This window comes from Streptopelia decaocto, assembly GCF_964273445.1.
Source record: "Streptopelia decaocto genome assembly, chromosome: 16".
Taxonomy (NCBI): Eukaryota; Metazoa; Chordata; class Aves; order Columbiformes; family Columbidae; genus Streptopelia; species Streptopelia decaocto.
The window spans coordinates 8,249,230-8,275,532 of record NC_138671.1 but is presented as its reverse complement, the minus strand read 5'-3'; the positions used below and the strand labels follow the sequence as shown (position 1 = coordinate 8,275,532).

The window sequence follows — 26,303 nt, the reverse complement described above, 5'->3', positions numbered from 1 at the left end:
CTGTTAGTTTTATCTGCCACGTATTGCAAAAAGCTCTTCCTGTTGTCCTTGACCCCTCTCACCAGGTTGAATTCTAAGGAGGCCTTAGCTTTCCTAGTTGCCTCCCTACACCCTCTGACAACAGCCTGATATTCTCCCCAAGTGGCCAGCCCCTCCTTCCATGATCTAGAAACTCTCCTCTTCCACTTGAGCATACCCAGCAGTTCCCTGTTTAACCACACAGGTCTCCTGGCTCCCTTCCTTGACTTCCTATGTGTCAGGATGCTCTGATCTCGTGCCATTTAGAAACAGTCCCTGAACACTAACCAACTATCTTTGGTCCCTTTACCTTCGAGCATCCTTGCCCATGGGATTTCTCCTAGCAATTGCCTGAAAAGGCCACAGTTTGCCTTGCTGAAATCCAGGGTTGCAACTCTGCTTGCTATCCTGCTCCTGCCACAGGAGATCCTGAACTCCACCATCTCATGGTCGCTGCAACCAAGGCAGCCCTCAACCTTTACCGCTTCAACCAGACCCTCCTCGTTAGTGAGGATGAGGTCCAGCAGTGCGCCTCTTCTAGTTGGCTCCTGCACCCTTTGCATCACAAAGTTATTGTCAAGGCACTGGAGGAACCTCCCAGACTGTGGCTGGCCGGCCGAGTAGTCCTTCCAACAAACATCAGGGAAGTTCAAATCCCCCACCACAACCAGGGCCTGTGATTGGGAGGCTGCTCTCAGCTGTCTGTAGAGGCCTCGTCAACTTCCTCACCCTGATCTGGTGGCCTATAATAGACGCACACAATAGTATCACCCTTGCCAGCCTGCCCCTTAATTCTCACCCACATTCATTATGAATCAAAGAATGCAAAAGCAATCACAGACCTTCTGAGCTTACTAGATGTATTTTGCAGTGGAAATAAAGGAGCACTTGAACAGATGCTGGCCTTTGAGGGTGAGAAAAGAAACAAAAAAAAAGGCTATGTATTTTCTTCTGCTATGTGCTACAAACAACCACACATGTAAGGCAAAGTGACTGTCTCAGAAAAAACCTGCAAACCCAGACCTTACAGAGGTTATACTGAGAAGTGTATGATATCTGAACAGAAAACACTAAAAAAAAAGTATAGAGAAAAGAACGAATCAGCATTACAGTATTCAGCTTAAACTTCCTGCCTTGAAGGAAGAAAAACATGCAAGGCACGCCATTTCAAAAAATCTGATACAAACAAAATAATTAATAAGCTTGGTTTGCCACCTGCATAGACATTTTGGTGTCAGCAGCTAACACCACTGAAAGTAAGGAGCCTGTCTATTGGAGTATCCGGGCAATCAGAGTTACGCCATGGTCTCTTCACTTTAATGAGGACATAGAGCACACACCGACTTACCCAACCTGTTGAACTGTTGAAAAGTATGTGACTCCCTCTCTTATAAATAATTAAGCCACCTACAAATTAGAGAAAATCAGTGGTGTGCAAGCAATGACGACTGTCAAGTCTGGTTTTGCTTTAGAAATAGCATGGTGCAAGGAAAACAAAACCTAGTTTCTTAGTAATCACAGAAGAAACACACCACACCTTCCAATTGTCTGCATAACCCACTTTAGGCCCGACCTTCATGAGATGTATCAAACAGGATCATCTCCAGGACATGTTCCCCAAGCTATACAAATCACCATTAAGGCTGGCCTGACTGTTTGGTTGCGAGTCTATCGTCCTGCCGAGCAGGAGACACAAGTCTGAATGTACCCTCTGGTTGTAACCAACCATGTCAAGGACAGGGAGGATAATTTCAGCCTCTATGGGAAGAAAATGACATCTTGCATTGCTCTGGAGCACCCCCTAGTAGTCACACAGCACCCCAGCCCGGGGAAAGCTCTCCCATCCCTGCCCCCAGGCCAGGTGTGGGGAGGTAAACAAGGTGAGGGAGGACATGCTGTCACAATAATAAATTCGCTTGAAAGTAGAGATATTTAATGCATTATAGGTACAGCTAATGGTAAAATACATTAGTTAAAGCCCTTGTTCTTACTATGTCTTCAACACAAATAGTACTCCTGCATAGGTCACATGTGTTTGCCAGGGTATTGATCACCAACATGGTAATTAAGGTGACAAACTTCAATGCAGAGCCCAGCTAAACAGGTGGCAAAAGGAGTCCAGTTTTCATAAGATCTTAGTTATTTATCAATTGAAAGCCTGAAAAGTTTAGACTGTCACACAGACAGCTAACAGAATTGTTCCTTTCCGTCTTAACAAGACTACCCAAAACCACGGATTTGAAATACTCGGAAAAAAAAATAACAGCTTGAGACAGCACTATGTTCTAACAGAAAAAAAAGTCTTATCATAACACAACCTCTGAACCTTGAATTAACCACAATGCTTCTCAGGAGAAGAGAAAAAGCTCAGAAGTATCAGGCAAGACCACATTAGTGTACTCTGCCATTCCAAAGAGGGGTCATCCAGCACCACCAAAGAGATCAGTGCCCTTGGTATCTGCAGACAGAAGAATTCTTTTTCTCCTCTCAGGTCAGCACAGATTTTGCACACCTTTGCCACCAAACCACTAAGCAACAACATCTTTTTTTAAGAAAATAACGCTAATAGACAATCCTAGCATCGCTAATTCTCTGAGAATGCCAAAAATATAGAGACTTGGGAAACATTCTATTTGGAAATATTCTATTTTTGTGCCTCTGGGTCTGAAAGAATAGAGCTGGAGAGTTCTTTCTTCCCTGCAGCAAAATTTACATAAGCATGTAGCTATTGCTAAACAACTTTTGCATTAGAGACAGCTCAGGGAAATGCCCTGTTCTTAAGACTCTTGAGTTTCATCAGATCACTGTGTAGGGCGTTTTATTTTTTTTAATTATTACTCACACTTGTATACTGAATCACTTATAAAACAAATAAGGTTTAATAAGTTTCAATGCCCAAGGCTACCTCAACATGATGACATCTCTGTCACGCAAGAACTGGGAGTGCTACACCCTGCAGCAATAACTAAAAAGCTGTTTGATATAATGGCAGGTTTAAAAGCAAACCTCCAGACCAAGAGAATTTAAAATGCAGATTCTTGAAACAGGTTAAAGTTTCCTTCAAGTAAACAAATGTTATTAAAAAAATGTAGCAATTTCTTAGTAGTCCAGCATTTATAATCCTTCAAATACAAAAAGTATCCAAGCACAAACATTAATTTAATTCAATACAGCAATGTTATTTTTAACAGAAGGGAGCAGTTTTAACAACCGAATCCGAAATACTGCAAGTGGAGATTTCTGCTAGCGCACACCTGTTGTGAAATGATCTATTACTGACGACAGGTGTAAAGAAAAAAAAGAAAAAAGCATTGGTGGAATTAAAATGTGTAATGCAGGCTGCGTGTTTCAACAAGAATCATGAAACAGTAGTACTTGTTCTGCACATAATGCTGAGCGAGATTAAACAGTAGCATACCTAATCACCAAGACTTAAGGCCACGAAGAGGCAGATCAAAGTGCAGCAACGTCGAACTACTCATTGCGTACCTAACTTGCAGTTTCAGTTCATTGAAATGCAAGAGTTTCATGTCTTTTTAAAACAGTTCTGCCATGCCAAAATCACTACAAGCTATTTCCTAAATGCAGACCATGAGCAGCATAACATCATAATCCAACCGAAATCCACCCTCTTAGGGGCAGCCCCAAACTGATCCAATGAAGGGAGAAAAAGCTTTCTGTCCTCACTCTGGTGGTTACATTCCCAAAACCTGTTCCATTCCCGAAACCTGCCCTGCTGTACTGACCAGAAACTGAAAAATGGTCTTTTATCTCCTGCTTGTTCAGAGAGAAATGCCCAGGCAACTACATTGTGACTGCTACAGAAACAACTCACTGGAGCAATCCAAGGACAAAGAATTTTGTTACAAGTGTGTTACTAAATTCTTTAATATTAAACTCTTGAAATAAATATTTCCTACTCCACTTGAGCATGTCTGCATACACACACACACACTTGCATACATACAATTCTGAGAACCTTTATTCCCTAATGATATAACTCGTGCTTACATTGTAGTAACTGAAATTAAAAATTGAAGACTGAATGCAAGACAAGGCTTTAAAAAGTCAGTCTGCTCAGACCTACCAACTGGAACAGGAGTTAAGAGCTGCAGGACACAAATAAAACTGGCTTAATAAATACTTTCTCCTATCCCACAGAGGAGGAAAAAAAATCATAGAAATGCAAGCAGGAAAGCTTCTGCTTCCAGGTATATTGTATCACATTCTAGTTTCGATTCTACTTGTTAAGTATTCACCTGTTTCGCTTAGTATGCACTAATGAACAGGTGGATAGAGCCAAAGCCAAACTCAAAGGAATTATGACAAAACACTAATGTATTATACATCCTGCAGGTCTCATCATGTACCTAGAATGGCAAACAGTCAGTCTCCCTTTCCAGATCTGACAATAAAATGATGAAACATCATTCTGTCTTTTGAAACATACTGCAATGCATACAAATAATGCTTCCTCCTGCTTAAGCAGCAAGTCCCAAGTTATTCTAAATATAGATCATTTCTTGTATCTTCTGATTTGGAAGAGCAGCTAGAGGAAAAAAAAAAAGAACACACACCATACACTTGTTCCAGAACTTTCCTTTGATGTGTAGTAATATACTGTATACAAGTATACAAGTCCTCACAAAAATTACTTTAAAAGAGCTGCAAATTTATGCAAATTACAGAAACTTGTACAAACATCAGCAAATCCTTAAACCTGTGCAAAGACTGTACAACAACATGTCATCTGACTTTGCTTGCGCTACCTCAACTTTGGTCGCCAACAAAAACAAAGAACAACTCCACCCACAGAAGCTCCAGCCAAACCTATTCAGACATCAAAACTGGAACAGATATCAGAACTGTTATTCAACTATTTCAAACCGCACACCAGCACTTTTAAGGGTGTAAAACTACAGGAAAGCTTTTATAAAACGACATTCTTAGAATGCACAAGAGGAGTGCTACCACTTAGTAGTGGTTCAGGTATTACAGATATTTTGCCATACACAGTATATACATTTTAAAACCCAAACTAGGAATGCGGATCTTTGAATCATAAACTATTGTTACCTCACTTTCAAGAATCACTTGCATTTTGGTTACCCAGTTCTGAAAAGTCTAGGAGGGACTACTGCTATATCAGAAGCGCAACCTCTTCATTTTTACAGTTTCAAGCTGAATTATGACATGACTACTATACTACTATTATACTACTAATACAAGCATTTTTGAGAGTTATTTATCAGTATCTATACTGGCGACATCACTTTTATTTGTTGACAACATACATGGGAAGTTTCATCTTCAAAACTGTTGGGGAGGAAATTCTACCTATATATTACCTTATCCTTTTTTAACAAACAGAAACATCTCTGTGCATTTGTTATTAAAGGTCTACCGTAGCAGTACCATATGATCATAAATACAATCATCTGTCTTTTAAAGGAGAAAGAGTATTTACCAGGGCCTGGAGCATGCCATTCATAACAACAGTCCCCTCCATGGTCTGGAAGGAGGATTTAGATAACATTCCAAGTGTCCAGTCCAGGAAGTCTGCCATCCTTTTTTGCTTGACATCAAGGCGGACAATAAATCTGTCACGGAAAAAAAAGAACACAAACACTGCAGTTACTAACTTTATGACTCTCAATGAATAGTAATTTTCCCTGCTATCCAAACTGGTTGCAGTTTCTAAAAGCAATTCTCCAATGGATAAGTTCCTAAATGGCTGAGCACTCAAAATTATCGTATTTTTAGCCAGAATTTCACTTTCACTTCAAATCAACCCATAAACTTGGATTCTAGAGCTTTCTCATCTTAATTGTAAAGCAATAAACTTTCCAAAGGTCCCAGGTAAAACTCATTTCCATTAGGATTACCGAAAAGCTGAAACAAATACAAGTATTCTCCACCATTCTCACCAATAGCTATTCTGCCAATCTGAAAAACGGTGCAAATCAACAACTGGTCCACGCTGCACTGTTATCAACCAGGCCCATAAATCACTGCTATATTTGTTTTTTCCAATATTTGAAAAGATCAAACACCTGTTACTTAACATACTGCATGTGTCAAGAGATGCATTTTCATCTATCTTATAGAGGGTCAAAGAGGTTCATCACAGTTAAACTACTTCCCTAAACCTATAATCAGTCATCATCAGTGCCAGCCAAGCTACAGTTCGGGCATCTGCTTCAGTTATCTAATTTAGTATTCTTCACGCCTAAAAATTAGGGTCCTGTTCCAGCAGAGATTCAGACTAAATTAAGAAACTTTGTTCTCAATGCAATCAAAGGAAAGAAGCTACATGGGAAAGCCCACAAAGTACAATTCATAGCGCTTGAAAAAGGATGCATGCAGAGCCTGTATCTGGTTTCTTTACACACCTACAATTTAAATGGAGAACTGCACCAAGAGCTAACTGACGGGGAATATTAAACACAGAGAACCCAGGAAACAGTGAGCAGATGTGAGCACTCAAATTGTCTTCCAAGTCAGCATCCACTGTGTTCAGCAATGAGGATCTGGTGGAGGGGTTAGGTTTGTTTTACAACAGAGCAGCAAGGACAAAGCCTTCTTTTGCACAACAGCAGAGGTAACAGAAGTAACCTGTAAAGTAGATTAACTGGTTCCTAGATCCTTTCTCAGCCCAAAGGAGTTTAAATCTTAATTTCTCAAAGGAGTGCCCTAACCTCCAGAGTAGAAGGAAGATAAGCATAAGTCTCATCTCCTCCTCCTAAGTGCCGGGTCCTGCACTTGGGTCCCAACAACTCCAGGCAACGCTCCAGGCTCGGGAAGAGCAGCTGGAAAGGACCTGGGGGTGCTGGTGACAGCAGCTGAGTGTGAGCCAGCGTGTGCCCAGGGGGCCAAGAGGCCACCAGCATGCTGGCTTGTGTCAGGAATAGTGTGGCCAGCAGGATCAGGGCAGTGACTGTCCCCTCTACTGGGCACTGGTGAGGCCAAATCTCGAATTCTGGAGTCAGTTTTGTCCTTCTAATACCGGATGTACCTTCAAGAGTCTATCATCTGGGTTTTTCGGAAGTGAAGAAGAAAAAGGGCATATTCGGGCACAGAGGAACGCTCAAGAATAGTTCACTCTTATGTCACACTTCCACCTCAAATCCTCTGCCTCTGTCAACTTGTGACGAGACAGATGACCAATGCAGATATATAAAAATCCTAGTAAAGCAACTTCCAGTTATTACTTCCAAAATGACTGCAAAAACTAATTGGGATAAGGAGACAAATATACATTCTGTCATATGGAAATAAGTATGTAACAAACAAGATTATTTATTAATTTATTCAAATGATTCATTCATTCACTTAAATTTTGCTTTGAAATATTTAAGCATAAATCAGAAAAGTCTAGGACTAGTCACCAGAGAACTAGGATTCTAGTCTCAACTCCTTCATGAATTTCCAGCAGGACACTGTCAGTTCTAAAACAAAAAGTGTTTGTTTCGCCATCAGATTCACGACAGCAGCATTATACTCACTAAATACAAATTTTTAAAGCATTTTGAATCCCATGACTGAATAAGCTGTGCATTCACAGTTATTTCCCAAAAAGACAGTTAGGATTTGCTCTGCTAAAAGTTACATTTAGCAACTATTTTGATACAATTAATCACTAAATTCTGTGCCGATTGTATTGTTCCAACTAGCTACTTGGATCCAGTAGCATCATTTTATCCTGTTCACCCTACAGAGCCTCTGCTCCTATAGCTACACTGACAAAACTATGTTGGCAGAGCCCTCTAGTGTAGACAGAGTATAGGCGAGTGTAAAGATTCTGGGGCTTTGCTTGCTTTAAAAAGAAACATCAAACGACAAACTGAGCTGCCTAAAGCCCTCTTCTGCTAGAATATATTGGAATATGTACTGTGATGTATACTGGAAAAGAGATAACGTGTACTAGCACAGTTTATGGTCTTTTTATTTATTTTCATATGCATCACGAATGAAAGCAATCTCCACTAATCCACTAGAAGAGGAAACAAGAGATACAGAAGTTTGTTATTTCAAGTTTATAAACCCTAGAATCAGTATTACTGGCATGATACAAAAAAAAAAATTAGAATAACTGCACCTCTGTCACAAATTTTTGGTGTCTGAACATCCACCATGTAAAGCAATGAGATTTAGAAAGTTCCATTATCATACACCCATTTCATTTGATGAATTATTTGACAACAACAAATCTAAGAAAACAGTACTGTTTTCTGCATGAGAGAATGAAGAAACTGACAAGAGGGATATTACAAAAATAAATTATAGTGTTACTATTTCCTTTTTCCTTTACTTAAGTACTACTAGGAAATATCAAGGCAGCAACACTAGGCACCAATTCCCTATTTACACTGCAATACGCTGCAAAATACAGCAGCAACACAGAGTAACTGTATCTTTCCGAAGCCTGTAGCACAAACCAGTCCCCTAGAAAGCAATTTGAGCAGCATCCTGCTAACAGAGAAGACCCGTATCACTTGTGATAGATCCTTGCTCCTCTAATAAGCAGAAGGGAACACAGCATTTCCAGTAGTAAACACACTACTGGATCTGATTCAAGCAAGTGTAACAGCCCACATACAGCTGGCAACTTCCAGTCCTCCCAACGCTGTCAGTAATAGCATGTCAGACTGAAAAATGGCAGGAGAAATGGGAGTGAGCTTTTTTCCCTTCTGACAAGAAGCACAAAAGACACTTACTTTGAAACCAGAACAGCAGCTGCATCTCGAGCCTTATCACTGACAACCAAGTAACACTAAAGGTAAAAGAAAACTAACTGTAAAAGAATTCATACATGCAGATTTAATAACAACTACTTAACAACTTCGTACATAAATATATTATTTAATACTTATGAGTATAAACATTATTATGATTACATATATTATGTAATTATTATTATTACAAAATGAGCTTAAGATTGTAAAAAAATTAATTTCTCATTTAACAGATGGTATCTCAGACAAAGTCTCCCTCCTGGTGTCTTTCAAAGGAGGTTGACCTTTACAGAAACCTTAACTTGCAGTCATATTTGCACATGCCTAAAAATGATAAGCCTCTTAAGTGCTGCAAGTGTCAAAAGCATAAGCTGTTCAGGTGTTTGTGAGGAGGGGGTTGTTGTCTGTTTTTCTCTTATAGGGATAACGAGTTAGCCACTTCAGTTTATGCCTAGTTTCTGTTGGCAATTCTTCACGCAGTCCTAGCTTCCAATGTTACTGATCCTGATCGAACGCTAATTTCCTATGCAAATCATCAAACTTGACTTTCAGAAACAGCTAGCTAGTATTTTCAAAGGCTAAAAGCTGTTAACATAATCAAAGGTATGCATTTGCATCAGACAGTCATAAATAAGATAGTTTCTTACTTCAGGGAAAACAAAGAACAGCCTCATCTGACACTAAGGCAACAAAGAACATACTCCAGGTTCCAAAACTATGGAGAAACTGAGTTCAGGATCTCATGTGGCAGGAGCAGGACAGCAGGCAGAATTGCCTGGATTTCAGCAAGGCAAACTTTGGCCTTTTCAGGCAATTGCTAGGGGAAATCCCATGGGCAAGGATGCTCAAAGGTAAAGGGACCAAAGATAGTTGGTTAGTGTTCAGGGACTGTTTCTAAATGGCACGAGATCAGAGCATCCTGACATATAGGAAGTCAAGGAAGGGAGCCAGGAGACCTGTGTGGTTAAACAGGGAACTGCTGGGTATGCTCAAGTGGAAGAGGAGAGTTTCTAGACCATGGAAGGAGGGGCTGGCCACTTGGAGAGAATATCAGGCTGTTGTCAGAGGGTGTAGGGAGGCACCTAGGAAAGCTAAGGCCTCCTTAGAATTCAACCTGGTGAGAGGGGTCAAGGACAACAGGAAGAGCTTTTTGCAATACGTGGCAGATAAAACTAACAGCAGAGGCAATGTAGGCCCACTGATGAACGAGGTGGGTGCCCTGGTGACAGAAGATACAGAGAAGGCAGAGTTACTGAATGCCTTCTTTGTCTGTGTTTACTCTGCCGGGGGCTGTCCTGAGGAGCCCCGTACCGCTGAGGCCCCAGAGGAAGGCAGGACAGTGGAGGAGTTTGCCTGGGTTGATGAGAACTGGCTTAGGGAGCAGTTAGGCAATCTGGACATCCATAAATCCATGGGTCCAGATGGGATGCACCCGCGGGTGCTGAGGGAGCTGGCTGAGGTCATTGCTGGACCGCTCTCCATCATCTTTGCCAAGTCATGGGAAATGGGAGAGGTGCCTGAGGACTGGAGGAAAGCAAATGTCACTCCAGCCTTCAGAAAGGGCAAGAAGGAGGACCTGGGTAACTCTAGACTGCTCAGCCTCACCTCCATCCCTGGGAAAGTGATGGAATGACTTCTCCTTGGTGCCATCTCAAGGCATATCAAGTATAAGAGGGTCATTAGGGGCAGTCAGCATGGCTTCAGCAAAGGGAAGTCGTGCTTGACCAACCTCATTGACTTTGATGAGGACACAACAAGATGGATGGATGATGGCAGAGCGGTGGACGTGATCTCCCTTGACTTGAGTAAGGCATTTGACACAGTCTCCCACAGCATCCTTACAGCTAAACTGAGGGAGTGCGGTTTGGATGAGCGGGTAGTGAGGTGACTGCGAACTGGCTGAAGGGAAGAAGCCAGAGAGTCGTGGTCAATGTGGCAGAGTCCAGTTGAGGCCTGTATCTAGTGCAGTGCCTCAGGGGTCAGTACTGGGGCCGGTATTATTCAATATGATTTGGACGAGGGAATAGAGTGCACTATCAGCAAGTTTGCTGATGACACCAAGCTGGGAGGAGTGGCTGACACGCCAGAGGCTGTGCTGCCATCCAGAGACCTGGACAGGCTGGAGAGTTGGGCAGGGAAAAAATTCATGAAATATAACAAGGGCAAGTGTAGAGTCTTGCATCTGGGTACGAACAAGCCCAGGTTCCAGTCTAAGTTGGGGAATGACCTATTAGAGAGCAGCGTAGGGGAAAGGGACCTGGGGGTCCTGGGGACAGCAGGATGAGCATGAGCCAGCACTGGGCCCTTGTGGCCAGGAAGGCCAATGGTACCTGGGGTGGATTAGAAGGGGGGTGGTTAGGTGGTCGAGAGAGGTTCTCCTGCCCCTCTACTCTGCCCTGGTGAGACCACATCTGGAGTACTGTGTCCAGTTCTGGGCCCTCAGCTCCAGAAGGACAGGGAACTGCTGGAGAGAGTCCAGCGCAGGGCAACAGAGATGATGGAGGGAGTGGAGCATCTCCCGTGTGAGGAAAGGCTGAGGGAGCTGGGGCTCTGGAGCTGGACAAGAGGAGACTGAGGAGTGACCCTCATTAATGTTTACAGATATATAAAGGGTGAGTGTCAGGAGGATGGAGCCAGGCTCTTCTCAGTGACAACCAGTGATAGGACAAGGGGTAATGGGTACAAACTGGAACACAAAAGGTTCCACTTAAATTTGAGAAGAAACTTCTTCTCATTAAGGGTGGCAGAGCCTGGCCCAGGCTGCCCAGGGAGGTTGTGGAGTCTCCTACTCTGGAGACATTCCAACCCGCCTGGACACCTTCCTGTGTAACCTCATCTGGGTGTTCCTGCTCCATGGGGGGATTGCACTGGATGAGCTTTCCAGGTCCCTTCCAATCCCTGACATTCTGTGATTCTGTGAAATCCTTTACAGATTAGAAAGAGAAAATATGGGCTCAAATAGTATTCTGGAAAGACAATAACTTGTTACATATTGAAAGATTAAGCATAATAAAAATATCACAGGTTTGAAAGTATTACAAGGTGCGTTATACTTACTTTTGCTATTTGAAGTATGTGATCCATTGTTGGCATACGAGTCTGCCCTTCCTCAGAAATAAGATTTCCATCAAAACGGGCCAGATCAAAAGGAATCAAGCATATCATGGAGAGCCATAATAAAAGCATATAACGAGTCTCCCAAGTCTGGAAAAGAACGGTAAAACAAAAGGTGCACTCCATTTTATGGAACATATTCTAACAAAGTGCCTGGAGCACAAACTGCCGACTAGATCCAAAGAACTTTGAAAGACAAACAAACCTGCAGGAAGATTTTTTTCAATTACTCCTTTTAGAAGTTCAGAATATTTCACTACCTTTCTTCTTACTGTTGTTTCAACTCATTTGTTCCCTTATATGAGTGATAAAGATTTTCCTTGCACCGCAACAGCCATTGCTTCTAAATCCCTCAAACATATCTCATGAAAGCCAAACACAAGACCTCTCCTTCAATGAGACACTTCTATTCTGACAGGATGACTTTCATACCAAATCCAGATGTTCAGTTAGCACTGGACAGGGTGTACTACAGCTTTATACACTTTTTTCCAGACTTTTTTCTTATGTTGTTCATCAGCTTTTTTTTTCTGTAGGAAACATCCAAATTAAACAAAAAGTACAGCAAGTTCTCACCTCAGAGTCTTTTGGATTCTGCTCTCCAAGCATATCCAGAACAGGCTGTAGATCAGGTACTTCATGAGGAAACAGTGGGAGGAAACGTTTGTACCCCCTCACCTGTAACAGAAAGTTTCAAAATTTAGTAAGCCACCTGCCATCATCAAATACTGAAGGAAAAGAAAAGACCCTTTGAGGAGTTTCTTGTACATCCTCATGTAGTAAAAACTCTAAAGATACGAATTAAGGTCTTTAATACCTTGAGACTTTTGAATTTTTACAAACTTTTTAAGAATTAATGGAATTATTGTTCTTTAAATTTAAAACGAGGGACTTCTGGAGATTGTCTAGTCTGGCTCTCCTGCTAAAGCAGGGTGCCCCCAGCAGCCTGCCCACGACCACGTCCAGAAGCGTACCCAGCATCTCCAGGGATGGAGACTCCACAGCCTCTCTGAGCAATCTATCCCAGTGCTCAACCTTCACTGTCAAAAACTGTCCTCCTTACACTCTGATGGAAATTCCACAATCCATCTCATTCTTCATCATACTTTATTCCTCTTTTTAACACTATGACTCTTGTTTTATCCCTCAGTATCTCAATGTCTGCAAATATTTTGCATTCAGACCTTGATTTTTACTGATCTGGATCATTAAATAACATAAACTATTACATAAACCATAAAAAATAGGACTGATACTTCACAGTACAGTTTAAAACATTTCATTGCATTAAGCAATTACTTTTTTATTTATTTATATCACTATTTTTGAAAATGTGAAATTTTTAAAAGTTATTTAAACAACAAAGAAAATATAGGCAACTTGCACATTTCAATTACAGAATGTTAAATCTGGGGGTTTTTACCTTTGTAATGATGTAAAGAAATTTAAAAGCCAGGTGAACTAGCAGGGGAGGAGATCCCTTGTCCCGTGCTATGTCCAACAATGAATTCATCATCCACTCTAACGAAATGAGAGGAAAAAAAAAGTGAGACTACATGCAGTTAGCTTACAGTTTCTCATACTTCTAATACTGAAGAGGGAGATAGTAGTCATGTAATATCAACCACAGCAATCCTGTAATGCAAATATGGACCTTCTAGTTTAATATATCTTCAGGTATATAAACAAAAAATACTTAAAGATGACATTCCTACCTAAGTGGCGATCCAGCAAGTGAGGTTGCTCCTGGTACTTGTCCATTATACCTGAAAAGGAAAAGATATCTGTGATAAGCTATTCAAATTAAGGGTCTTTACAGACATCACTTGTGAGATACAACCCTGATTCTAGACAGATTTAGCTTAAGATTTCAGTATCCTTGCTGCCACCATCTGTAAGAGACATCAAAAAGTAAGAAAACTACACTGTAAAAATGCAGTCTGTCCCCTTCCGTAGTGCAATCATTTAAACTACATTGAATCATCGCCTCTCTTCCAGGAGTCTCTCAAATTACTGTGGACAAATCCCACAGGTAGATGAAAAAAGCAATCCCTCCGTTTGTTCCTGTCCTTCACCACAGAGCTCTTTGCACCCCTCCTTTCCTCAGCACATCATTTTCTGATGGAACTCTGCAAATGGAGACCATTAAACTGCTATAGACTGTAGCTATTCCAGGTGTACCAGCTTTACACGGCGCTCCTACTCACACAGCAACCAGATTGCTGCTTTCCACCTTTCTGCCTTGCTGTTCACATCTTCTTCACTAACACAGGGAATCCCACTTACTTTTACACACTGTTCTATTCTTATCTTTTTAATTAGAAATCTAAAATATCAGCTTTACCTCTCCTTTTTCTGCATTTGTTTCTCTCCAACAATTTTGCTCTCTTAGATTTGAGACATAACTTCAGCAGTGCTGTAGTTGACCAGCGGATGACACTGCAAAACCACTTTCAAGACACCAGCCAGTCCAACAATACCCTTGCACTAATTTGTACAGCTCCCCTGGGATACCATGGTGCTGTCTTCTACCAAAAGGGAAGCCTGAGCTCCTAATCATTGCAAACTTCCCATCATAATTAATGATACTTAATGATCAACACAAATATGAGTGTTCTTACTACTTCTTTCTGATCAGATACATATTCATCATTAACCTCCTCAGATGGAACAGTCAGTTAAGTCAATCAAGTATAATAATACTACTGAGTAACTTCCACAGGGTCAGGTTTCCAAATTTGGGGGTTTCTGGTCTATTGGTTGCCTACTTAGACTCTTTTTGTCAAAAACACAGACGCTCGATCAGTATTTTGACATGAAGTTTTTGCAATTTCACCATTTTTGCAAAAGTACTTGCAAAATGCTAGTCCACTTAATTTGATTTGTAAATATGTGAAACTTTGAATTAACTTCTGCAAATGAACCGGTCAAAATATTGGATCCAATACACAGGTGTGCATTATAACAGGCTAATTACCTAGGGCACTGCCACCTGCACATAATTATACTACTTCTATATTCAGCTGAGATCTAGAAGCAGAATAGCTTTCATGATATGGCACAAAACCTCAAGTTGCCTCCACTCAGAGACAACTCCATGATCTGCATGGAATCAGCTGCCCTTCATATTTGCTATGAAATATAAAAGTAAAAATAAGAAATTACAACTTTGAAGCTCAAAATGTATGCATTTAACAAGTAATTAGGTATAAAATGGCTTTATTTGAGAGGAATACAAACTTCAACTAAATTACTGCCTGCATTTGAACAGGAAACTGGAGGCTAAACATGAGTCAGAATTCAAATTTCATAAATCAAGGACCTGGGGGGGTTTAGTTACAGTAGTTAAATACTGTGTAATAATGGAATATATATGTGGAAACTCAGTAAAAAATTAATTCTAAACTACCTGTTGATAAGGTTCTAGCATTATCGATAATCTAAAATCGGTATTTTAGTCATTTTCGGGTAAGCAGCTCTTTTAAGCGACATACGAACACGCTCCCTTTGGATGCTGTGCTTACCTATGAATTTTTCTGTGGCCATCTCTCGAGTCACCAGATCCCCAAAGGCTCCCCTCAGGTTGCCGATGAGCTCCCGGACCTCCTGACTCTCCGTGAAACTCTCCAGTATACTCCTCGTGGCGGTGACATCGACCTCCTGGTTACCGCCTTCCTCCGGCTCCGCTCCATCCATCTCGCCCAAAGCCATGCCCGCAGGAGCTGGGCAGAGCAGCAGCGCCTCAGTCGCTCCCGCCGGGCTGAGGCGACACCTCCCGCGGCCGCTCCGCCCCCAGGAGACACCGCCGCTCCTCACAGCCCCGGCCCGGCCCCGCCCGCCGCCATGCGGCCCTCACCGCGCCCCTCTCCGCTGAGTGCCGCGGAGCGGAGGCCCGGCCCTCCCGCGCCGCCCCACACCACGGGTGGCCCCCGGAGGTGGCGAAGACACCGGCGACAACAGCGGGGCCGACGAGCGACGACCCCGCCCCGGCAGCTCCCGCGCGTATTACCCTGACAACCGCCGCTGCGCTCCTGAGCCGGCCCGCGCGCGCAGCCTCCCTGCTACGGGGCGCCGCGCGGGACCAAAGGCTGAGAGGCGGCTGCGCGCGGGCCCGCCCCCTGCCGCCGGGCGGACGGCCGAAGGGAGAGAAGGGCGGCTGGGGGTAGAGGCGGCGGGGCGTTTGTGGGTCCCGTCCTCTGCCGCGGGCTGGCGTTTCTTCAGTGAGGGGGGAAAACGCTCCCCTTCGCCCCCCTCGGCCGGTAGCGCAAGCTCTGCCCCGTCCCAAATTTGCCCCTCAGGTCATTTTGCACGGGTTGTAAAAGGGGTGTGGAAGACAACGGGATTACATCGTTATCCATCACCTTCTCCGTTTCTTACCCCAACCATGCCCAAACATAGAATTGCATGGTTAATTGTCAACTTTGATAAATCATATAGAATTCTGGAAACAAAGTTTGAACGCTGAAAGCTACAACTGGCTTAGGGAAGGGAGTGGGCAGACTCAAGGAATGGCTGCCCCCTCACATTAGTTACAGTCCCTCGTGCCAGATTCTTTCCCTTTCGCCTTCTCAGGAAGCGATTTTGCCATATTTCAGTCCAAGACCTACCCTGTTTCCATCCACTCTTCCCTACACACTTTACTGGATATCTCACCAGGTAGCAGCACTGCTTTTCCACTTCTCTTTGGACACACCACCAACACTAGAAAACGGCAGTTGGGCTAAAGCAGACATTTGCCAAGTCACCTCAAGTTCATTTTCTGTTAAGTAAAAAGATGACCTGAAGGATCAGACTGACTGACAAACTAAAATGGGTGCTCAGGTTGAGATGAGTCACCTTCAGAGATGCTCATTTCCATTGATTGTAAAGAAAATTGAGGAAGAATAGGACAGGTAACTTCTATTTCCCAGTAACCAGCAACTCCCTCCACACCCAAACATCTTCAGGGCCAAGCTCGTTAACGCAAACTGCAATCACACAAATGCCTGGCTTCTGCAAGGCAAGTATTTTATTTGAGGAGGAATCTTAAGTTCACATGTACTTTCCAATGTAATAACATGTATTTCTGTTGACATTAATAAACATTAGTACACATGCACTTTGCTGTCTTCTCAGATCTGGTCTTCCAGCCATCAGCTACTATTTCAGTTGTATTCTAACTCTATTATTCCACTTTTCCACTCTTATAATTGTATTAAGTGTTATAACCACACTGTAACAACTTCCCCTAATGGTAGTGCAGATTCAAAAGAAGTAAACATTTTTAACTATTTGTATTATATTTACAGAGAATTAAATGCATTTTTAAATAGCATAAATTACAACATCTAACTTTAGAGTCTATGAAATCTTTATATCACAGCCATTTAAAGCTGAAATAAGCTTAAACATATTTGAGCATTTCTGAATATAACATTGAGTATAAAACATGACAACCATCTGAAGTCTAAATACATAAGTTCAGTCATTCCTATTCAAATTTTCTGATTCACATAAGCATTGGTTGGACTGCACTTACATCTTTCTTTACCATTTTCTGCCATTAAAAAACCATGGATTTGTTAATGTACTGTAGCTCACATTCTATGCCAATATCTTTCTTGCACAGTTTTCTCCCCAAATTCTCATTGCCTATGTTTTCTGTAAAAATAAAGCAGTTAGGAATATTTTAAAACATTATAAAGCCATGCAATTCGACACCGTTCCTTCATTAATCCAGCAGTGGCAGAACAGACTAGCTTTGCCTACTGTATATTACTTTATAAAATTGAAAATACATCAAGTACCAACCAACACAGCAGCAGTATGTCATCAAAACACTCATTCTCTCTCACACTTTTTGCTATCTTTTTACAAAGTTATTTAAATGTTACTATCGTAGTATAACACACTAAAATATCATACTAAAACTATGATATGTTATCAAACTTGTGTGCTAACAACCTACATTTTGACCATACAGTTAATTACCAAGGACCTATAGAGATATCCCTTTTAAGAAATACCACTGTAATTTAATTTCTCATACAAAGAGAAAACCAAAAGCCTGTAAGTAAAGTGCATTAAATTAAAATAAATATTATACATTTTAATTAATTATATGGGTACCAAGTGCAGTCCAAAGGGCCCTGTCTACTGTTTAAATCAAAAGAATGTTTTCAGATTCACAGAATCATATTTGAATTTTGGATCAGGACACTTAACATGGGAAAGACAACAGAAAAATAAATAGGAAAAGGGATGGAAACAGAGACAGAAAATGACAACAGAACAAAAAAGGGGAGAAGTAAGGAACTAGTTAATACCTTCAGCACCACAATCACGTACCAGTATTTCTCAGTAAGGAACTGCTGAGAGAGCAGCAGAAGTTCCAAGGTGCAAACAACTGTGGAAACGTTGCCGCTGAGAAGTAAGATCTACAGAGAGTAAGGTCAGGCTGACTGATGCTACTTTCCAACCTAGGGAAGTCTTCACAAACAATCCAGCCTTTTCCTTCAGCAGAGAATGAATCTGTGCTAGTAAACAAGTGTATAAGTTAAAAATTACACAATCACTGTTAACATTTAGTGAGGCTCCAAAGTGTGCTAAGCCTTTTACACGTCAGGTGTTTTAGCATCAACATTAATTCCTAGTTTGTGTTACTTCTGATAAGCACGGGCCGTTCATTACTAAGTGACTATGTCAGAATTTCTCAAACCTTTCTGGTTACTTTAGAAGTTTCCTCATTACGTTTAGGGTAGACCCCCTGTACCCCGTCCCAAAGTGGTTCCAGTGGTTTATGTAATTAAAGAGCTGATACAACTTGTTTCGCTTCTCAAATCCTGGAGCTTTGGGTATTTTACTGTGATAGGCGGAGAAAAAAGAGCTGCTAAACCCACCAAACATCCCAGCAATGGCCAGTTCAAATTCTGAATGGCCATAGAAGCAAGCAGGGTCAAAGATAATTGGCCCCGAATCGTCCTCAGCCACATTTCCTGCCCACAGGTCCCCGTGCAGGAGAGCAGGAACAACTTCTATGTCACAGAACATTTCAGGAATCTTGGGCTGAAAAAAGATGAAAAAACAAGTAACTATTAAAGAGTTTTGAAGAAAATATGAAATAAAATAAAGTACTGTACTATATAAGACACTAAGCTGCCCTCATAGGGTGTTTTTGAGGTTAATGGCTAAAAGCATAAACCTAAATTGTAAGCAGTAATAAATGTTCTTGATTGTTCTTCACAGAGCTTAGCAAAACATTTAACTGACAAGTCTAGTGTCAACATCTAGTATTAATGTATTGTGTCTAGGTATGGATAGGATTGGCTGTCACAAGAAATATAAAATCTATTTCATTTCAATTAAAAGGTTTCAGTAGGACAAAGGGCAGCAGTAAATACCTGTACCAATTAACCGGAATTAAGGAACAAATTTGTGAAGCAGAGCTTGCAGAGGAGGACATTCCTGGCTGTTTCCTAAGTGCTGCCTGGAGTGTGACCTGTAACACAGCCCAAGCTGTGAGCCTGGACTAATGGAAAAAAAAAAAAAAACCTGCATGGGCAGCAGAATCTTACCTATTCTGTAAGAGTAAGTTCTTAGATAGGATTTACCACCTTATAACTGTATTCTAAGAAATAAGTGTCAGTGCTGAATAACAGGTTTATTTTCACTATTTATTAAAAAACTGAAGAGCAACATGAATTGTTTTCAGCTGATACTGTTGTTGGACCACAAAATCCCAGAATGTCAGGGATTGGAAGGGACCTGGAAAGCTCATCCAGTGCAATCCCCCCATGCAGCAGGAACACCCAGATGAGGTTACACAGGAAGGTGTCCAGGCGGGTTGGAATGTCTGCAGAGAAGGAGACTCCACAACCTCCCTGGGCAGCCTGGGCCAGTGTCTGTCACCCTTAGTGAGAAGAAGTTTCTTCTCAAATTTAAGTGGAACCTTTTGTGTTCCAGTTTGAAACCATTATCCCTTGTCCTATCATTGGTTGTCACCAAGAAGAGCCTGGCTCCATCCTCCTGACATTCACCACCCAGGAAGCTAGTCCAGTTACTGCTGTTCATGAAAAGCTATGTAAATCTCTTATAAAACACATTTAAAATTGCACTGATACCTATCTTTTAACATTCTAAAAAACAGATTTAAGGCATGGTTCATACTTTTAGCTGTGACCAAAGCTCTCTGGCTTCTCTATCTCCATAATCTTTTTCAATCAAATCCAACTGAGCTTGGAGTCGGTGACGAATAAAGAAGGAAGGCCAATCGCTCTGCCATTCATTCACCTAGAAAATACGATACAGAGGTTTGTAATAAACAATTTTAACATCTACATAGTCAGTACTGATAATACATATTAAAAGATACCAAGTTAAAATGTTTGATACTGACACAGTGGCCAAGACAATGTTATTATGACCTGTGTAAAATGTTATTAGACATTTCGTTAATTTGGGGCGGGGAGGAAAAAGTGGGAGTGAAGCTCTCTTCCATGCTTCAGTGGGGTTGTCTTTAACATGAGATATGAGACTGATTCCAATGGGATGAAGTTCAACAAGGCCAAGTGCCAGGTCCTGCACTTTGGCCACAACAACCCCCTGCAGCGCTCCAGGCTGGTCATAGAGTGGCTGGAGAGCAGTTGGGTAGAAAGGGACCTGGGGGGACTAATTGACAGGAAGCTCAACATGAGCCAACAGTGTGTCCAGGTGGCCAAGAAGGCCAATGGTATCCTGTCCTGTATCAAAAAGAGCGTGGTCAGCAGGACAAGGGCAGTGATCCTTCCCCTGTACTCTGCACTGGGGAGGCCACACCTGGAGTATTGTGTTCAGTTCTGGGCCCCTCAGTTCAGGAAAGAGATTGAAGTGCTGAGCGGCTCCAGAGAAGAGCAACAAGACTGGTGAAGGGACCTGAACACAAGAGCTATGGGGAGAGGCTGAGGGAGCTGGGCTTGTTTAGTCTGGAGAAGAGGAGGCTTAGAGGTGAGCTCAGCACTCTCTAGAACTACCTGAAGGGCAGTTCTAGCCAGGGGGGGATTGGTCTCTTCTCCCAGGCAGTCAGCAATAGGACAAGGGGCCATGGGCTTCAACTCTGCCAGGGGAAATTTAGGCTGGAGATTAGAAAGAAATTCTTTACAGATAGAGTGGTCAGGCATTGGAATGGCTGCCCAGGGAGGTGCTGGACTCACCAGCCCTGGAGGTTTTTCAGCTGAGATTGGACATGGCGCTTAGTGCCATGATCTAGTCAATGGACTGGAGTTGGACCAAGGGTTGGACTTGATGATCTCTGAGGTCTTTTCCAACCCAGTCGACTCTGTGATTTCTCTCTGAGAGCATTTTCCAGTGTCTTATGTGACATGTTAAATGATGAGAACCTCTAAAGGGAGTAGATTTTGCCATTTCAGATCAAAATAGTAGGGATTTAGAAAATACAAAACCAAGACATGGTTTGTGAAGGGAGACTTATTTTATCAATTATCACCAAGCTAAAGAACCACCACAATTTCTCTAGCAAGCTACACGCATGGAATAGCCATCATATTCCTTTCACTGTCAGGTCAAAATGAAACAATGAAAGCAAAACTGTGATCGTAAAGCTGAAGGCAAATGAAACAAGCTTTTCTATAAAGATTTTATAGAATTATATGAGTACATGTTAGCTTTCACAAGCATAGAACATACCTGTGGTATATAACCGCAGCAAGTGGTTGTATGGAATCCAAACTTATCCACACACTGAGACTCTGAGTGACCTGCTCCTTTACCTAAGAAACAAAATAAATATTGGGAGTTTCAAGATCCTTACATAGTAAAGTTTGCAACACAGAACTAAATTTCAGAGAAGAGGCACAGAAAATGTTAAGCCATGTTACATTTATTTTGTTGTCACAACCCTCTCTAAAGATGCAAAGAACTCCCTTAGTCCAAATTTTCAGTTTGACTTATGAAATGTTGAAAGCTAATAAATTCCAGTATTAGCATAATTTTGTACAACAAAGTCTATACAAAATGAAGAACTAAAAATAAATTAATTTAGTTTTGTCAAGGTTAAAATGATATGTTTAAAAATTATAATAGCAATTACAGGTCCTGTGTATATAATGTACATTTGAGAAGTGTGGCATAGGGACAAGACAGGCATATCTCATGAAACAGTGTCCCAGTATGGACTTTAACCATCATTAAGCTTGTAATGCAATACTCTACCACTGCCAAATGAATTATTTCATTTTTGGTTTAGTAAATTATATCAATACTCTACCAACTGTGTTTCCCTCCTTTCTCAGTTTCTCTCCAAGTTTCTGGTTATAAAGATGAAGATCTGCCATCTGCTCTCCAAGTTTTGCAGAATATCTGTAGGATCAAAAAATAAAACAAAACTGAAACAAGACAAATGAATTAAATATTACAGGGCCAAAAAAAATATCTCAATTTCATATGGCCAAGTTTATTTTTGGCAAACATAGAACCTTAATCAACTTCACAAGTACATAACACAGAGCAAATGACTAGGCAGCAACTCTGGAGAAAGGTGTTGTAACAGATCAGAAGTCAATGTTGTAGCAAGAAAGGTAAGCAGAGCACAAAGCTGTATGAACAGGAGCACAGAGTGCAGGAGGATCAAGCAATCCTCCTTATCAGCTCCACACTAATAAGCTGAGAACAGAGCACTGTGTCTACTTCTGGGCCTCACACATTGAGTTCAGTTGAACAGCAATAAAAATGATAAGTCTATAAAGAAGTCACAAGCAAGCACTGAGTTGAGGTTGCTTAATGCAGAAAACAGACAACTAAAAACCAAAAAATTGCATATAAGATATCTGAACCGGAGCTGCAAGGAAGAAAACTTATTTCTTCTCCATGCCCAGAATGGGTAGAAAATAATGAGTTTGAAATTGCAACCAAGAGGACTGAGGACATGAGAAAATCTTCCCTAGAAGCAGTAGGATGGATTGGAGGTTTCAAAGACATAAGAAGTCTGTAAGTTTAAAGAAAACTTACCAGCTGGGAAAGGAAACTCAAATGAAAAATCCCATGAGGGAAAGATGGGCTAAACTCAGCCATTATCACACATTCACTTCAGTAGCATCTCAGCACATGTGCACCAGCCCACAAAGCCATATGCCATTTCTACTGCAGGTACAGCATCAGGGAAGAGCAAAATATGGGGAAGGAGTGTGTATACACACACATATACAGATACACATAAACGTTATTTTAATTTGTACACATACACACAAACATGGACCTTGACAGATATAAGCTCTGTCTCTGAAAGATTAGAGAGGTTCTTCTCATGAAGCTTTCCGACAGTAAGATATGAGAAAATATGCCCCAAAACATAATAAAAAGACATGTATGGACATACTTGTTGAGGCTCTTCATCTTCAGGTACTCCATGACAAACATTGCTCCTCCTTCAGGCAGGTCAATTACTTTAATAGGCTGAGGCACTCTCACAATATTGGTTTCCTGAATAGCTTCCAAACTTGCCATTTCCCCTAGAAACATTATTCTGGCCTGTCAAGGAATAAGAATATCCTTGAGCTAAACTATGGCCATCTGCAGCAAGTACTCTGGAAAAAATAGCCTTGTTTACAAAGTTACAAGGAGTTAATTTATCTTGATGAAAGAATGTAGCTGCAGCAAGGCTTCAGTCCACACAGGGAGACTTGAGTAAGCCCCACAATTAATTCCAACTATGTTGCATTTCATCATGATTTCCAGTTGCTTATGGACACACCAAACTACTCAGACATAACAATATCTCTGAGGATAACATCCAAGACCACCTCCTTCAAAACCACAGACGACCACTACTAAATGAAGTAGAAGACTGACTGACTCCCTAAACTGGTTCTCCTTTCCATGCAGGTCAATGGCCACCAGATGGAGATGACGGTACAAATATTAAGCCTGTACTCTGGATTTTTGAAGTGAGGATGCTGCTCTTTGCAGCAGTTTTAAGAAGTTTTTAATATTGCAAAGTAAATTTCTGATACCCTGTGGTGTTACAACAAGCAATTGAGTACTGTATTAATTTCATAATAGAAAAGTCAAGAGCAAGAATCTTACTGCTAGAAATACAAAAAGCAAAGCGGAAATTTGAAACCTCTGTAGCTTTAAAAATAATACGTGAGTGTTAGCACTGGCAGCCTCTTTCATCCGTCCCTCCCACTATTCTATCCTCTCAACTGAAACATGGAAAGAAATGCACTGAATGCAAATTCAGCTTTCGGCTTTTCCAAACTACGTGCTACAATAACAGCTCTGTACTCAGCCTTTTGTGTTTTGTTTGGTTTGTTTGTTTGGTTTGGTTTTTTACATACTGCAATGCCAATTCCTGTTGTTGATGGTTACCCCATTGCATTACATCTCATTTTGCATTAACCAAACCTGCTGCATTAATACTTGCTATAAAATAGACTACAGCTTTTAAAAGAAAATTGAAAGAAAATTTTGAATAATTAGAAGTCAGCCTGAAAATGCAGAATTCTAAATTATTAACAATCAGGTGCTTTTAAAAGCAAAGCTCTCTACATCCAATAATATTAGTAGTTAAATATCTGCTAGCAGTTACCTTCGGTTTGTGGTTGACTTTAACAAATACTCGTCCACTGTCTGTTTCATAAGCTTGGCCTTGGCAAATGTATCCTCCTCCCGAGCTTCCAAATGCCTTCAGAACAGAAGTTTTCAGTTCTGTTTTCAGGATTTTTTCCATGCTGATTTCCAGGCTGTCACAGCTGCTTTCTGCTAAATCCGCTGCAAAACAAGATTAAAGGTCTGGGTCCTTCTTTCACTGTCACTCTGCTGTGAGGTAGAAAGGGCCACCCACCGAATTTAATAAATAAATAAATAAATAAAGCAAATCCAGAGATATTTCAAAATGCCTTTCCAAAATGCTTTGTTTCCCATGGGCTTTTACTGCCGTAGATGAGAAATAAAAGTCTTTAGAGATATTTTCTAGTATAAAATTGAGAGGTGTGTCCTGGGTCCTCTCTCAACTGTGCTGAGCGCTGCTGGTATTTGTAGTTTGAACCCGTTTTTCTTTTTTAAGCCCTGTGCTCGCATTGTTAGGTCATTTCTGATCCAATCCACTAGAGGGAGTTTAAATGCAACAATACAAACTGCGCAATGTTATTTGAGATAAGAAAAACAAAGTTGCAGTCCATAAGGATGCAATTAAATCACGCTGCTGACCCTAAGTCAGGCACCAGCAATACATGGAAAGGTTGGTGGTTTTTTTCTCAGTTTGTAGGTGCTTTGTGTGGACTGGAGTTCTCTTGGCATCACCGAGATCTTCATAACGCTTGCCTTTCTTGGAACATAATTCAATCCCTTGTAAGAGACAGTCAAAAGATTTTTATCGCCTGAACGTGTCCTCAAGTCAGTGAGATAGCCACATGGTCAGGGCTGGACTTTATCAAGTGAAAATTCATTGTAAAAGCACCAAGCTGGTAATTAACAAATATGGATCCTGTTCCTAGATGCTTCTCCAGATTTATTGTGATCTTTAGGACATCATTTCACATTTTTATCTTTCTTCACAATCTGTAACACAAAGAAAGAAGATCCCTTGGGTACAGCTGAATTTAATAATTTCATACTTGCAAAGTGTACTAACACCCTCGAGGTACGAAGCGTTAAACCTTTAAAACATGTTATCATAACGGAGACCCAACAATATCTGCTGTAATAAAGTGTGTATGAAGGTAACAGTTGGCAGGTTACTGTGACTGACTCCTACTGTGACTGACTGAATCCATGGAAAAGGCGGCAGCTCTTATTCTCACTTGCAGCAGCAATGCCTCCCATCTCCCCACGGAATGTCTGGATCCTGTTGCCACTGTTGCATTGTGCTTTCATGCATTTCTCTCTTCTCACTACTATTTTTTGTATTGATTCATATAAGCTATTTGACAGAAAAACAAATGATTACTGGTCAAATACTGGCTTCATTTAGGCAGGCTTTTCACTACATGCACAAATGGTTCCAGCCCTACATGGAGTGAAAAATATTGGTATAGTGTAAGTTATTTCTCAAACAAGTAATTTCTCAGAACATAGCTCCTAATGGTACACTGGAATGTAGCAGACCTCAATGGGACAAACTGGTCGAGGAGGAACTTTTCTAGCATCCAGATTTATTTCAGCAGAACATTGCTTACAAAGTAAGAGCAGAAGCTGGAAAACTGTAGCTCATGACCAGACTCCAAAACAGCGATTCAAATACAGAAGAGTACTCAAGAACAGCAAGATGACACATTCAGGGTTACATATCTTGGTTGGACCTTTGCATTACCTGTCTGAAGTAACCAAGTGGCTGCTTTGCCAATCCCTCTGCAGAGTCCAGCTGTAATATAATGGTCACATCACTAATATACTAACAGTAAAATAGATTATTCACAAAATAGAGCTACAGAAAGTAGCATTGGGGAGAGGTAGAGAAGAAGAGTC

The 26,303-nt window shown here is 41.2% G+C and overlaps 2 protein-coding genes across 3 annotated transcripts in view; both read right to left on the bottom strand.

Annotated features, from left to right (window-relative positions):
* TBCD (tubulin folding cofactor D) overlaps positions 1 to 15,958 on the bottom strand; it is a 116,012-nt gene extending 100,054 nt beyond the window's left edge. The window contains exons 1-8 of the mRNA XM_082067354.1: positions 15,877 to 15,958; positions 15,392 to 15,589; positions 13,583 to 13,633; positions 13,291 to 13,388; positions 12,444 to 12,545; positions 11,811 to 11,957; positions 8,736 to 8,791; positions 5,486 to 5,618 (exon numbers count right to left, since the gene is read on the bottom strand). Coding sequence (XP_081923480.1) covers positions 5,486 to 5,618; positions 8,736 to 8,791; positions 11,811 to 11,957; positions 12,444 to 12,545; positions 13,291 to 13,388; positions 13,583 to 13,633; positions 15,392 to 15,578 — 774 coding nt within the window. The 5' untranslated portion in view covers positions 15,579 to 15,589; positions 15,877 to 15,958. The remainder of the gene's footprint in view (positions 1 to 5,485; positions 5,619 to 8,735; positions 8,792 to 11,810; positions 11,958 to 12,443; positions 12,546 to 13,290; positions 13,389 to 13,582; positions 13,634 to 15,391; positions 15,590 to 15,876) is intronic.
* A 905-nt stretch (positions 15,959 to 16,863) lies between these two features.
* FN3K (fructosamine 3 kinase) lies at positions 16,864 to 25,679 on the bottom strand. Of its 2 annotated transcripts, XM_082067199.1 has the most exons (7): positions 24,427 to 25,679; positions 23,215 to 23,366; positions 22,108 to 22,199; positions 21,528 to 21,610; positions 20,013 to 20,135; positions 18,746 to 18,911; positions 16,864 to 18,382 (listed from the first exon to the last, which is right to left on the bottom strand). In XM_082067199.1, the coding sequence occupies exons 1-7, from the start codon at positions 24,565 to 24,567 to the stop codon at positions 18,204 to 18,206; spliced, it is 936 nt and encodes a 311-aa protein (XP_081923325.1). In that variant the 5' UTR covers positions 24,568 to 25,679; the 3' UTR covers positions 16,864 to 18,203. The 2 variants fall into 2 exon arrangements, with proteins under 2 accessions (XP_081923325.1, XP_081923326.1); XM_082067200.1 differs by having other exon boundaries at positions 18,249 to 18,911.
* Positions 25,680 to 26,303: the final 624 nt, after the last annotated feature.